The sequence below is a fragment of the Lathyrus oleraceus genome, chromosome 3 (genome assembly GCF_024323335.1).
Source record: "Lathyrus oleraceus cultivar Zhongwan6 chromosome 3, CAAS_Psat_ZW6_1.0, whole genome shotgun sequence".
NCBI lineage: Eukaryota > Viridiplantae > Streptophyta > Magnoliopsida > Fabales > Fabaceae > Lathyrus > Lathyrus oleraceus.
The window spans coordinates 305,902,882-305,918,497 of NC_066581.1; the positions used below are offsets into that span (position 1 = coordinate 305,902,882).

General features: G+C 37.0%; 1 protein-coding gene across 1 annotated transcript; it reads left to right on the plus strand.

The window, feature by feature from the left end:
• Positions 1–12,391: 12,391 nt before the first annotated feature.
• Positions 12,392–14,651, plus strand: LOC127127289 (WRKY DNA-binding transcription factor 70). The gene is made up of 3 exons (XM_051056442.1): positions 12,392–12,805; positions 13,307–13,411; positions 13,545–14,651. The coding sequence occupies exons 1-3, from the start codon at positions 12,495–12,497 to the stop codon at positions 14,023–14,025; spliced, it is 897 nt and encodes a 298-aa protein (XP_050912399.1). The 5' UTR covers positions 12,392–12,494; the 3' UTR covers positions 14,026–14,651.
• The last annotated feature ends 965 nt before the right edge of the window (positions 14,652–15,616 follow it).

Below are 15,616 nucleotides of genomic sequence, written 5' to 3' on the forward strand. Positions count from 1 at the left end.
CCTTATTTCCAACTTATATATTTTCCAATAATTATTATTCCAATAATAATAATAATAATAATAATAATAATCCAAAAATTCCAATTATTTAATTAAATTAATAAATATAATATTAACTTAAATTAAATAATTATCTTATTTTTATCGGGGTGTTACAACTCTCCCCCACTAAAAGAGTTTTCGTCCTCGAAAACATACCTCAAGCGAATAGCTCCGGATAAGACTCCTTCATCTGACTCTCAAGTTCCCAAGTCACATTGCCACCTGCTGGTCCTCCCCAAGCTACCTTTACCAAAGCAATCTCTTTACCCCACAACTGCTTCAACTCTCGATCCTCGATCCTCATAGGTGATGTTTCAACAGTCAGGTTATCTCTCACCTGTACATCATCCACTTGGACCACATGCGACGGATCAGGAATGTACCTCCTCAACTGAGACACATGGAAAACCTCATGCAAATTCGCAAGTGACGGCGGTAAAGCGATACGATAGGCTACCTCCCCTATCCTCTCCAAAATCTGGTAAGGACCAATAAATCGAGGTGTCAACTTCTTCGACTTCAAAGCTCGACCAACCCCAGTTATCGGAGTAACACGAAGAAACACATGATCTCCCTCTTGGAACTCAAGTGCCTTCCTTCTCTTGTCGTGATAACTCTTCTGACGACTCTGAGCAATTCTCATCTTCTCCTGAATCATCTTAATCTTTTCCGTAGTTTGTTGAACAATCTCCGGTCCAACCACAACACTCTCACCGGACTCATACCAACATAAAGGCGTCCGACATCTCCTACCATACAAAGCTTCAAACGGTGCCATACCAATGCTCGAATGAAAGCTATTGTTGTAGGTAAACTCAATCAAAGGTAAATAACAATCCCAAGCACCCCCCTTTTCCAAAACACAAGCCCTCAAAAGATCCTCTAGTGACTGAATCGTCCTCTCAGTCTGACCATCAGTCTGCGGATGATATGCAGAACTCAATCTCAGCTTAGTTCCCAAAGCCTTCTGCAAACCTTCCCAAAACTTCGATGTAAATCTAGGATCTCTGTCCGAAACAATACTCGACGGAATACCATGCAAACTTACAATCTTCTCAATATACAACTCGGCTAATCTCTCTAACGGATAATCCATTCTGATCGGAATGAAATGAGCCGATTTCGTTAATCTATCGACAATCACCCAAATAGCTTCAAAATTCTTACTTGTCCTCGGTAAACCAGAAACAAAATCCATACTGATACTATCCCACTTCCACTCTGGAATAGCCAACGGTTGCATTAGCCTAGACGGCTTCTGATGCTCAACCTTTGACTTCTGACAAGTCAAACAAGAGTAAACAAAACTCGCAATTTCTCTTTTCATTCCCGACCACCAAAATAACTTTTTCAAATCATGATACATCTTCGTAGCCCCAGGATGAATACTCAGGCCACTACGATGTCCTTCCTCAAGAATACTCTTCTTAAGCTCGGTAACATCCGGAATACACACCCGATTACCAAATTTCAAAACACCATTCTCATCAATTCTGAATTCACCACCTCTTGAAATCACATGACCAAGAAAACTAACCTCTTCTAACCAAAATTCACACTTAGACAGCTTAGCAAATAACTTCTTTTCTCGTAGAACTCCTAAAACCATTCTCAAATGCTCAGCATGCTCTTCTTCAGATTTCGAATACACCAAAATATCGTCAATAAACACCACAACAAACTTGTCTAGGTACGGATGGAAAATCCTATTCATATACTCCATAAATACTCCAGGCGCATTAGTCACACCAAAAGGCATTACAGAATACTCATAATGTCCATACCTCGTTCTGAAAGCAGTCTTCTGAATATCCTCAGTTTTCACACGTATCTGATGATAACCCGATCTCAAATCTATTTTGCTGAACACACTCGCACCAACCAACTGATCCATCAAATCATCAATCCTCGGCAAAGGATACCGATTCTTGATCGTCACTTTATTCAGTTGCCTGTAGTCCACACACAACCTCATAGTACCTTCTTTCTTCTTAACTAACAACACTGGTGCACCCCACGGCGACACACTTGGACGAATAAATTTCTTATCCAACAGATCTTCCAACTGACTCTTCAATTCAGTTAACTCAACAGCAGACATACGGTACGGAGCCATCGATATCGGCCTAGTACCAGGTACCAATTCAATCGAGAACTCAACTTCACGCTCTGGCGGTAATTCATTCACTTCTTCAGGAAACACATCAGAAAAATCACACACCACAGCTAGATCGCAAATCACCAGTTTATCTTTAGCCTCCAAAGTCGCTAACAGCATAAACAACTCTGCCCCATCTGCTACTGCCTCATTCACCTGCCTTGCTGATAGAAACAAACTCTTTCCTTCCTCATTCTCAGGAAAAATCACAGTCTTATCAAAACAGTTGATATAAACTCGGTTAAACACCAACCAGTTCATACCCAGAATAACATCAATCTGCACTAGTGGAAGACACACGAGGTCCATCCCAAAGTCTCTACCAAAAATACTCAAAGGACAATTTAAACAAACTGAAGTAGTAGTCACTGAACCCTTCGCAGGAGTATCAATCACCATACTTCCATGCATCTCAGATATCTCTAACTTAAGTTTCACAGCACAATCCAAAGATATAAAGGAATGAGTAGCACCGGTGTCAATAATAGCTACAAGAGGAAAGCCATTAATATAACACGTACCTCGGATCAAACGATCATCTGCAAAAGTCTCAGAACCCGATAAAGCGAAGACCTTGCCTCCCGACTGGTTCTCTCTCTTCGGCTTAGGACACTGTGGACTGATATGACCCACCTCTCCACAGTTGAAACAAGTCACAGTCTTCAACCGACACTCTGCAGCCAAGTGACCACCTTTGCCACACTTGAAACACTTCTTCTCAGCACTGGTACACTCATGGACACGATGTCCAGCCTGACCACATCTGTAACACTTAGCAGGGGCACTAGAGTCTCCCCCACTAGGCCTCTTCATTCCACTCTGTCTCTGGAAACCTTTGCCAGCTGCATACGGTTTCCCACGATCATTCTGATTCTTGCCTTTCCTATCAACCCTCTGCTGATAGCTTTCCGCTCTGGCCTTGGTATCCTGTTCAAAAATCCTGCAACAGTCAACCAAATCAGAAAACACTCTAATCCGCTGATATCCAATAGCCTGCTTGATCTCGGGACGCAACCCGTTCTCAAACTTCACACATTTTGAAAATTCCCCAGTAGCCTCATCATAGGGAGTGTAATACTTCGACAACTCTGTGAACTTAGCAGCATACTCAGTAACAGACCGGTTGCCCTGCTTCAATTCCAAGAACTCTATCTCTTTCTTTCCTCTGACATCCTCTGGAAAGTACTTCCTCAGGAATCTCTCTCTGAACACAGCCCAAGTGATCTCAGCATTCCCAGCAGATTCCAACTCAGTGCGGGTAGCAACCCACCAATCATCTGCTTCTTCTGACAGCATATGCGTACCGAACCTGACCTTCTGGTTATCGGCACACTCAGTCACTCGGAAGATCCTCTCGATCTCCTTCAACCACTTCTGAGCACCATCTGGATCGTATGCTCCCTTGAACATTGGAGGATTGTTCTTCTGGAACTCACTCAGTTGACGAGCAGCTCCCATTCCCACAACATTCGGATTTCCTCCAAGTACTCCAGCTAGCATACCCAGAGCCTCAGCAATCGCAGCATCGTCTCTACCTCTTCCAGCCATCTCTATTCTGAAACCCAACAAGCTAAAACAATAAGTACTGATAGGGTTACACAACACCTATCCCGTACAGGGGAAACAGAATAATTAGGACTCGACTCGACCGACTATGCTCTGATACCACTAATGTAACACCCTTCTAAAATACCCCAAATATTTAATTAAAAATAGCAATATATCAATCAGAGTAATTATGCAATTAAGGGTGTCACACAATCGTTTCACACCATTCACCATAATAACTGTCATGCTCTTTTATTAACTCAAACATAAAGCATTTGCACAATACGCAGCGGATAGAAATCAAATCAATCATGCAAAACATGTAACACATTACATGTAAAATTATTCAACAAGGTAAAACATCCCGTCCCGATGTTACATCTATCAGAGCATGACCCACTAAGGAGATTACACTAGACTCCAAGCATTAGCTTCTACTCAATCACTGCTCGTTACCTGGAAAATAGTTGTAAGGGTGAGTTCCTCAATCGATATAATAAGCATTATAAAATATCATGTAATGCTAAGTAAATAACACATTAATCACCCTAACCATATCACACATTCGGTAACGGCAACCTCCACTCAAACATCATAATCATGCTCAACATAAACATCAAAACACACGTATAATATTGGAACACATCCATTCATATTATACACAAGACATACATTATGCAATGAGACTCCATGCATGCGGTACCGACTATTCGTGAACATATAGTTCAACCTCACCGATCAAATCCAGATGCGGCTACCAAGCCCACTAGTCCCACTCATTTGAGACCTAGTGACTCACTCACTAATTCCTCACCATGGGAATTAGCTACCACCCCAAGGGCTATGCTATGCACGCTAATCACCTAGCATGCAAACATCAACAACAATCTACAATGATTTACTCACTAATTCCTCACCATGGGAATTAGCTACCACCATAAAGGCCACAATATGCATGCTAATTCACCTAGCAATGCAACATCATCAACAACAATCCACAATGGACATATGCTCACACTCTAAGCCATAAAACAGTCCATTCACCAACACATGCATAATATATACATTCACAACATTATGCATATTTTCACACATCATCAGCATATTTATCACATAATCATATCATGTCATGTCAAATAATTCAATCACAGTATTAGCACACTCTACTAATACCTATCCTACTCAAAACAACGGGAAATAATCCCTACTATATCACACACCGATATAGGCCAATCACCAATTATGTTCACAACATTAAAATAGCAATTTTTCCAATTTCCAACAGTGTTAACCGGTTAACGCCCTGGGTTAACCGGTTAACGCATGACAGAACACGCTTCCTGGCCAAATTCAACAGTGTTAACCGGTTAATGCCCTGGGTTAACCGGTTAACGCAGACAGAACAGCAATATTTTCACAACCCACAACAGTGTTAACCGGTTAACGCCCTGGGTTAACCGGTTAACGCCCTGGGTTAACCAGTTAACGCAAGCAAAACAGCAATACCTCACAATTCCTAACAGTGTTAACCGGTTAACACCCTGGGTTAACCGGTTAACGCAAGACAGAAAGCTGTTCCTGCGCTAACACGAAGCAGAATGCAGAATTCTCCGCATTTTCCGCCGTTGGAGAACTTCCGGACCTCCGATTCCGATTCCGTAAAAATCTATACGTTCGGAAAATCACTACCCATCCAATTACAGATTCAATTACGGCTTAACACAGTTCATTCATCACAATTTTTCAGCATCTAACATCCCAATTAGGGTCAATTCAACGGTTTATCACTACCCATTACATGTTAACCCATAATACCCATTAAACGACGATAAACCCCCCTTACCTGAGTTAATCCGGCGAATCTTTAAGCTTCAAGCTTTTCTCTTCTCCAACCTTCTTCCTCTTGCTCTGCCTCTTTGCCCTTTTCCTCTTTTTGAGCCGCTTCTCTGTTTTCACGTGAAAACTCTTTTTACCAAAAATGAAACTCTTTTTCCTTATTTCCAACTTATATATTTTCCAATAATTATTATTCCAATAATAATAATAATAATAATCCAAAAATTCCAATTATTTAATTAAATTAATAAATATAATATTAACTTAAATTAAATAATTATCTTATTTTTATCGGGGTGTTACACATCACAGGTACACTTCTCAGACATCTTCTCAAGCTCTTTCTCATTCGACTTCTTTCACTCCTCCTCTTCCAACCTCTCTCACTCCTTTTGCTCCTTCTAGACACCCCCCCCCCCCCCCCCGCACCTGCTGCAAAAACCTCTCTAACTCCAGTTCCCTTTGTTTTATTTTTTCTTCAATCATCTTCTTTTCAAGTCTTTCATATCCTCCAGAGACAATCTACGTGGATAGATATTTCTAAATCTATTATCCTTCCCTTTCTGGATCTTATTCAAGAAGTTAAGAGTGGTGCAAGAGTTTACAAATTTCTCCCAAACATCCTGATCAATAAATGGATACATCATGTATGAAGGCTTATCTTGATCACTTGGATGATAAATACAATGATGGGTGAGATGTGTCTTATAGCCCCTTTAACGCTCGCCAGTATATGTAAGCAATTCCTTTTTTACCATACTATCCTATGGACTAACAATAAACACCTCATATGTTTACACAATACATTTGTCATTATTATTAAACAAAAAATAAATAAATGATCATATATAATTGTAAAACAAATCATAAAATTCAAAATAAATATCATAATATCGGGCCATAAGTTGTTTTTCAATTCTTTGTCAACGTCGTGCTAACTATCTATCAAAATACTTACTTTACTTCTACCTTGTAATTAAATGTAACCCATAAAATCCTCAGCATCTTCACCATAAGCTATGCCGGTTGCAATATCAATTGTAACCGAGTAGCAAACATTGTTTTCGTGAACTTTTTCACCTTGGTATACGTCGTCGCACCTCTAGTTTTTCTTTTACGTTTTGTACTAATAGAGGTTGCAACAGATGTTGTATGGGAGGTGCTTGTCAAATCGGCCATGACTATCTAAATAAAGAAAAATATAAGATACACCAATGTGAATCAAACAACACATAGAAACATACTAACTAACATCATTTCAGTGATAAAGAACACGTAGAAGCATACTAACTAACAACATTTCACTGAAAAATAAATGCAAGTCTTATTCATAGAAGACATTGGTTCAATAGGCGCCGAAACAAATGATCAAAATGGAAAAACAAATGATCAAGAGAAACTATGGTACATTTCGGTGGTACTAAATCCATTTTAGTGATATAAACCTCAACATGATAAAGAAGAACAAACGTACCTCAAACGTGATGACAAAGTTTCAACGATGAAAATCGAGTTTTGATGTTCGAGTGCTGATTAATATCGTCTACTGTTGGAAGAGTTTTGATAAGAGTGACGATGAAAATTGCCTAGGGTTTTTGCGAAGAGAATGACGATATGAAGTTACAGTGTTAATAGGTAAATGCAAAATTTGAGTTCTCTGAAGTATTTCATGCAAAAGATGAATCACGTTGGTTTTCCATAAAACTAATGTGTATGTATTAATTAAAAAAAGTATAAAAAAAGCATCACAACTTCATATTCTGAGAATACATTTAAAATATCTATCATGTCGATTTTTGAGAAAAACCGAGGGATTTAAATATGTAAAATACAAAATAAAAAAGGGCTTTTGAAAAAATTGGTTTGAAATTATTAATTCAAAATATATTACCTCTCAGTTGAAAAAAAAAATTAACAAAGAAAAAAAGGGAAGCTGGAAAGATGCCAATTGAGAAATACTAATTAAACAATTGAAAAAAAAAATCTAAAATGAAGTAATTGAGATTCGAAGTGAGCTCCCTTATAGCTATATTCTCTCGTTTTTTAAAAAAAACCGAGGGAATAGGTTTTATATATATTTTTTAAAATAAAACATGATGCTCACATGATATATCCCCTTGATTTTTAATTGTTCGAAGTTAAAGTTTTGTCATAAAATTTGAACTCAAACTTTGGAAGTTTTATTTGTAGTAGTGTGTCCTAGTAAGTGTACCAAATTTGAAATCAAACTTTGGAAGTTTAGTCGAGATTTAACTAATAGCTCTCAACATTGATTATATTTTTTTTAAACGATTGCGACAATGTAGGAACTTTACCTCTCAATTCCCGATTCCTTGACTACTCCGAAGTGCATTAAGTATGAATGTGAGAAATTGAACTATTAGCATAAGGAATGCATAAAAAAGTAAATAAATAAAATAAATGCGTGATAGATTTGATTTAGTGAATGTATTTTTTTTAATTAAAAAAGTGTGGTATTTATACAAGAGAATATCATACTAGGTATAACATTGTGACCTATAAAAAATATTGTCTCATTCGCCTATTTATCAAAGTAGTGTGTGATTGTTTTCTCTATTGTTGGGATTTGTGAAATCTCTTATTTGGCTGCATCCTTTTATTCCTCGACATGCTTTGTGGCTTTCATATATATGTGCACAATCTTTCAAACCCTTTTCAAGTAAACTTGACACAGTTGAAATCACGAAGGAATAACAAGTGTTAAACATAGAATGAAAACACATGATTGCAAGCGCAAAACCTGGCAGATAAACTCTGGAATCCACCAGATAATGGAAATACTGAATTTTATTAAATCAAAGGTAATCTTGACAGTCACACTCAAGAGTGTTTAAATACATAAAAAATAAATCCCAATGGGCTTTTAATACAAAATAGAAATAAAATATAAAAAATAAACCCTAATGTGCTCTTAATCCCCCAAAAAAGAAATTTGCAGAAAATATTAAATGTTATTTTTGGGCCGAAAACAAACTCTGATGGCTTATAAAGCCTCCTACATCAGTCTCTTCCACCTCTGAAAAACTCGACCCCGAGTTCTCTTCTTAATAAAGAGCCTCGTCTACTTGATATTCATAAATGTCAGCAACACTAAAAATATTGGATATATTCATGGAATCCAGGAAAGCTACCACATAAGCATTATCATTGATCTTTCTAGTCAATTTGAATGGGCCATACTTACGTGGTTTCATTTTGCTGTAAGTACCAACCAAAAACCTCTCCTTACATAGAAACACTATCGAATCATCTCCCACATTGAAACTTTAACTTGCATTTATCTCGTATAAGAGGCAAACTGCTTGGTAGTTCATATGCGGTCAACTCCTTGAAATTCTCTAGGATCCCTAGCACTTCTTATGGAATTATTGTTTCCTCATTTACATCACTCATAAGCTCTTTACTCATCACTTGATAGAAAATTCAGTTTCTTTAACAACCTCATAAAACTCCTTTTCACTCTATGTCATCACCAAGAAACTGGACTTTTTTCCTCCTGGATTCTTATCAAAGTGCAAAGAACGAGCCATAGAAATTATATGTGTATCCCATGTAAACGTCATCACGTTATCGCCTCCTCGATAAGTGATATCATTATCAAACTGTCAAGGTCTACCAAGTAAAATATGACAAATATACATATCAAGAACATCACAAAGTACCTCTTCTCTATAATGTTTTCTGATGGAGATAAGAACTCCGTAGGTTAGTGTTACTTGAACTTGCAAGTCGTTGCTTACCCACCCGAGGGTGCATGGATTCTCATGGGGTTATATGGACCACTTCAAATAACCTACCAATTTCTATGACACCAGATTCTTCGTGCTGCCACTATCCACAATCATATTACACAAGTTATTCTTGATAGAACATTGTGTTTTAAACAAACTCTTGTGATGCCCATCATCTTTGGATGCTAGTAAAATTCTCCGCAACACAAAATTTACCCTTTCATCAGATTTTTCCCCTCTAAACTCAACGTCGACATATTCGTCTTTCTCAACTGCATGCCCTTTGTCTTTCCTCTTCCCCATCCCTTTCTTCTGTAATAATACTGACTCTTCTTGTTGGACAAACATTTAATTTGTGACGTCTTCCATTACAACGATAATACGTGTCTCAAGTGGGTTTAGCATATGGATTATTCTGCCTCTAGACTGGTGTTTTACCCTGCTGCACACTGCTAGGGTTGCTAGTCCCCATTATTCTCAGGGTTGGAATCCCTAGTTGTTGCACTTTTTCCTTGTCGCTTACTGATTCAAAGTTAATCTGGGGTGAATACCTAAAAGATGAGAATTTTCTCCATTAATTTTGCCTTCAAAGCCCGACTGAATGCCTTAACTTCAGTCCATACAGTTTCGTAAACCCATATTGTCCTGCAAAGATCCCTTTAAGCCACTGATGTATCAAGCCACTTTCTGGATCTCTGATTCTCCCAATTCATTGCATTCAGAAAAATGCAGAAACTGTGTATTCAATCACAGTTCGCTTGCCATGAACAAACTCAATATACATCTTATAAAGAATTTGTTCATAATCCTCTAGTAAAAACTGCTATAGCATCAATTGTTTCATTCTTCGTCAAGGTCTGACTGGCCATTCCTTTGCCTCTGCCTCTGAATAACAAGTTTATTCCACCAGACAACAAAGTACTCTCTAGTTTGATCACCACCATCTTAACTTACTTGTTCTCAGGGACGCGCATAACATCGAAGAACCTGTCGACATCAATTTTCCATTCCAGAAACTCCTCCACTCCCATTGTTCCCACTCCCATTGTTCCATAGAATAATGGAATATCATCATTCACTCGATAATCATGGTTGTGTCGATTCCCATGATCAAATACCTTTCCTCATAGGTTTTTCTTCTTCAAAACTCAAATATTCAGTAATAACAACACAATGATTGTTTCCACCCAACTCTAACCTATTCTCCCCACCTGTCTCGTTGTTATTGGCGTTGTTCACCTAAGTTGCTGAATTCGCGATTTGTTCAATCAAAACAGTTGGAGTTGCGATAAAAGTCGCGGTAATTCCCTCAGGATCTACTTTGGTCCCCGATGGATCTCACATGGCTGATCAAGTTACGAAAAGAAACATGAGAAGCATGCTATGATGCCACCTGACCCAATCAGAATCACAAAGGAATAACAAGCGCTAAACCTAGAATGAAAACACAAGATTGCAAGCGTAAGATCTGTGAGATAAACTCTGAAATCCACCAGATAAAGGAAATACTAAATTTTATTAAATCAAAGAAAATCATGACAGTCATTCCAAAAGTATTTAAATACAAAAAATAAAATCCAGCGTGCTTTTAATCTAAAACAGAAATAAAATAGAAATAAATACTTAATGTCCTTTTGATTAAATAAAATTTTTTTTTTACGGAAAATATTAAAATTTTATTTTTGGGCATGAAACAAACTCGGATGATTTAAAAAGCCTTCCTACATCAAAACTTTTATATGTAATGAGAATCGATTTAATTTTAAAAAATATTTATAAAACGTATTTGAGCGATTTTCACATACAACTATTCAAAGATAAAATATAACGTGGATACTTCTTCTAGTTGAAATTCAAACTTTGATTTATCTCAATATAAGTCTATGTACTGATATATTTGCAAATGGTCCATATGAGACAGAGAAGGGTTCTCTAAGGACAAGTGATGCAATATGTTGCCCCATCAAACTTCTTAAACGCCTATTTATTGGAAGTGACACCCATTATCTGATTGTGTTGCTCGTTGTCTATATCACTAGCCAACTAATAAAAACATGAGGAGTGACATGCCTAGCCAATTGGCAGCACGAGAAAGACAGTCAAGAAAGATAGCCACATCCTCCAAAATAATAGAAGTAACTATCCATTTTCCACGCTCTTAAAAGAGAAGAGTGCAACTGTTTTTTTGGATTATAAGATCAAGTCTAAGAATATCCTATAAATACCTCAGAAAATACATAATATAGAGTCTCTCACCATTCATTCGCAAATTTGCTACACTACAACAATCCTATAATTCTGAGACAATTATATTCAGATAGTGGTTATCACTCATTATATTTTTACACAATCTAATTATGTTAAATCTATCCCTCCATATTATCAATTCAACTTCTTAAGCATAACACTTTAAGTAATAATATTCAATGCTAAAAAAAATGTCATTAGATTATATATTTGGTTTATTTTGATCCTTATAAATCGCATATAGATGCTCTCCATTTTGATCCTTATCCAAGGATACACAGCACATCCAACCTTTTTTTAATCTACTCTTTCCTTGTCTGTATCTCAATGTTTCATCAATAATGAATAAAATACGATTCCAGGGGTACAATCGACATTTAGTTCGACACCAGGTAAGCCATTGGCAACTATCACTCGCTCGAAAACCAATCAAAGAGCGCCATCTGTATTATGACGTCAATCACATTTCACTTAATGACGTCATCAAAATTCCGTAAGAATCATTACCCACGCGCCATTCCCTCTTCTATATCTAACAGAAGAATCCAAAGCCATACACGTTACATGCTAAACATCCTCCACCGCTGTGCGTAATACGCTTTCCAGAAGCGCGTGTGAGTTTATTTAGCCTGTTAAAATGGGTATGAATTTTCACACCAAGGTTCCTCTAATCTTCGACGCATGTGCAAATATAACAACTTTTTTATTTTATTTTACAATAATATAACAACAACTTGTTTTCTCATTTTGTTTTTTTCTTCATAAAAATATAAAAACCTAATACATTACACCCTATATATATTATATATAAGAGTTAAGTGTTTGTGAGTGTGTATTTTTTAAGATAGAGAAGAAAAAAAAGTGTAACCACAAAACCAGACCAAAATCTTGCTTAGATTCAATTTTCAAAAATGGAAAATGAAAATCTAGGTCATGACCGTGGGAAGGTGATTGATGAGCTATTAAGAGGACGTGAACTTGCAAATCAACTTAGAGATATCCTCAATGAAAGTGGTGATGTTGATGATAATAATGGATCAACAACACCATTTGCTGAACATCTTTTGAAGGAAGTGCTTATGACCTTTACCAATTCACTTTTGTTCTTGAACAATACTCAAACTTCAGAGGATGTGCAACTCACCAAATCTGAAGATTCTTTAGAGAGTAATTGCAAGAGTTCTTCCATTGTTAAGGAACGAAGAGGCTGTTACAAAAGAAGGTAATTACGTTATTTTATTTTTATTACTAGTTACTAATTTTGCTTACGCCTATCACTTTTCTTTGATAAACTTACATATCACTTTTCTTTGATAAACTTACATATAACTTGTCCGCAAATGCTTACTTAATTTCAATATTGATAAATTTAGCATTATCACTAAGATTCAATATGAAACTTAGATCTATTTAAATGGTTGATCTTGGAGGATATGGTTTCGCATATCCAATTAGGTTTAGAATATTTGGTTGATTTTTATTTATTTATCTTCTCTTATTTCTTGCGTGACTTATATAATTTCACTTATATTTGAACTTTAGATGAGGTAATGTATACTTTGTTATTTAACTTGATTATTGATAATCAAAAGCTAATTAATACTTTTGTTATTTTTTGTCCCTTTCATATGAGTAATACTGGACCCTATCAATTATTGTTCGTCATTATTATCATAATCATATCAACCACATATCATGAAAGGACTTTGTTGTAATTTGGCAGAAAAGTTTCACAAACATGGGAGAAGGAATCTGAATATCTAGGGGAAGATGGTCATCAATGGAGAAAGTATGGTCAAAAAACTATCCTCAACACCAAATTCCCAAGGTATGTTCGATTATAACTGTCCATGTTGTGTCCGTGTCCTTGACATACATTTTTCTGAGGTTTCGGTGCTAGGTAGATTTCTTCTATGCTATGAATTCACCTAAATGGATTTACATATTTTTATGTTGTGCAGGAACTACTACAGGTGCACTCACAAAATTGAACAAGGTTGCAAAGCAACAAAACAAGTGCAAAAAATTCAAGAGGATCCACCTCTTCACAAAACAACTTACTATGGTCATCACACTTGTAGAATCTTACAAAGCCCTGAGATCATTGTGGATTCATCACTTTCTCCTTCTCATCACTCTTCCATGTTCCTTAGCTTTGACAACTCTTTCCCAACACCAGCCAAACAAGACTGCCGTTTTCTCTCATCACCTTCTTATCCATCAACATCATTATCAATAATATCATCATTGAAAAGGGAGTGCAAGGAAGAGATTGTTCATCCTCCTCCTTCATCTTCAGCTAATGATTATTACCTCTCTGGACTCACTTTTGATGATTCAGAAAAGGATGTCACACTATCATCAACCCTTGATTCTCATCAACTAGGTGTCAATATTCCTGATATCTTGTATGATGATGTCCTTAACTGGCCTCTTTCTTGAAAGTTGATCAAGTAGTCAATTCTAATTAGTGGGTGTAGTAATATATTAGGAAAAGACCCGGGTAGCGCGACACACGGACCAGTCTTTATTAGGCATCCCCCTAAGGATATTATGTCACATAGACATGATTCTCACTCACTAAATGGCTTGTTTTGATGGAAAAACACTTATACGTAGTCTATAACTATGTGCGGAAGAAGTCAGGTCATGACCGTGATTTTTTGAGAAGTAGACATTCAATGAATTCTATGATAAAAGTGGGACAGTTGCTATTTTTTGGAAGCCCAAATTCTGGTCTATAAGCATTTATAAATACTCCAACCTTAGATATGAAGAGAAACAATCTTATATTCGCAGAAAATACCTTTAAAATAGAACTTCTCACTCGTAAATTTTCTTTAACTCAAAAATAATACTAAAATCTCAGGAAATCCTTCAGAGTCAAATGTTGCTACACATCTTTATTTATTTTAGTAAGTACAGCTGGATAAGGGCTTTGCAGCGCTGTTGTTGTATGGTTGCTAGCTAGTAGGAGAGATTAGGTTAAAACGGTTGCTAGTTCATTTTATGTAAAATATGTTGTTGTATTTATCAATGAATATGTGACAGTTTTAATTATCAACAAAGTAAATGTGTCATATATATAGTGATGTAAAAATATGGTCCCTTAAATAAAAGCAGCGTGTAGTTATTTATGAGAAATAAAAGCAACGTACAGAGTGATTATGTAGTATACGACAAGTACCCTATAGGAGATGAGGTTATAAGGGTAGATTCAATGTTTCATTAAATGTGATGTGGGGTTGCTGTTTTTCTGTTTCTTTGTTTTGGGAGTGAGCGGATAGTACAATGAGAAAAAACGTGACGGGGATGGTTTGTTTATATGTGAATGTGTGGAATTTTTTACAAAAATAATCCATTTTTTTAAGGAAAATTCCAAAATATCTCTGATTTCAAAAAAAATCCTAAACTATCTCACTTTTAGGAGGAGACGTCAATTCAATTGGCGACTCCTCTTAAAGATTGAATGGAGACGTCAATTGGATTGGATAGGGTACATGCCCTAGCTAATCCAATTGGCGGCCATGTGTGTTATTTGAGAGGAGGCGTCAATTGGATTGACACCTCAGTGTAAAATGCATTTTTTTACTAAATGGTCTACATGATACATAAATTTGAAATATGACCAATTGAGATTAATAAAATTATCCGTTTACACAAAAAAACATAATGGTGATGACCGGGATCACCCAACCGACCTCCGGTCCCACATCCCCTAGCTACCCTAGCTCGTGGCCCTAACCCGTGTTGATGATTCACCACTGATGTTTTAGCATCTAGGGGGCCAGGAGCGTCACTACCAACTACAGGAGATGACCTGTTTAGGTAGTCAGACAATTCAGCAGAGTCTTCAGTATGCATCGAGGGTGTACCGCCGTAGCTGAGTTCATGATCTATGCCAGAGTAGTTGGGTTGTGGTTGACTCATTGGTGGGCGACCGGGACGGTTGAAGGGAGACATGGGTGTGAATGATGCGTCGAGGAAAGGTTGGAAAGGTTGTTGGGGTGTTTAGTATGTATAGGATTGTTGG

Excerpts from the sequence above, each read along its gene's own strand:
- LOC127127289 (XM_051056442.1), top strand. The coding sequence starts at position 12,495 with ATGGAAAATGAAAATCTAGGTCATGACCGTGGGAAGGTGATTGATGAG. Across the intron at positions 12,806-13,306 it reads AGAGGCTGTTACAAAAGAAG|AAAAGTTTCACAAACATGGG; the intron begins GTAATTACGTTA and ends GTAATTTGGCAG. Across the intron at positions 13,412-13,544 it reads CTCAACACCAAATTCCCAAG|GAACTACTACAGGTGCACTC; the intron begins GTATGTTCGATT and ends TATGTTGTGCAG.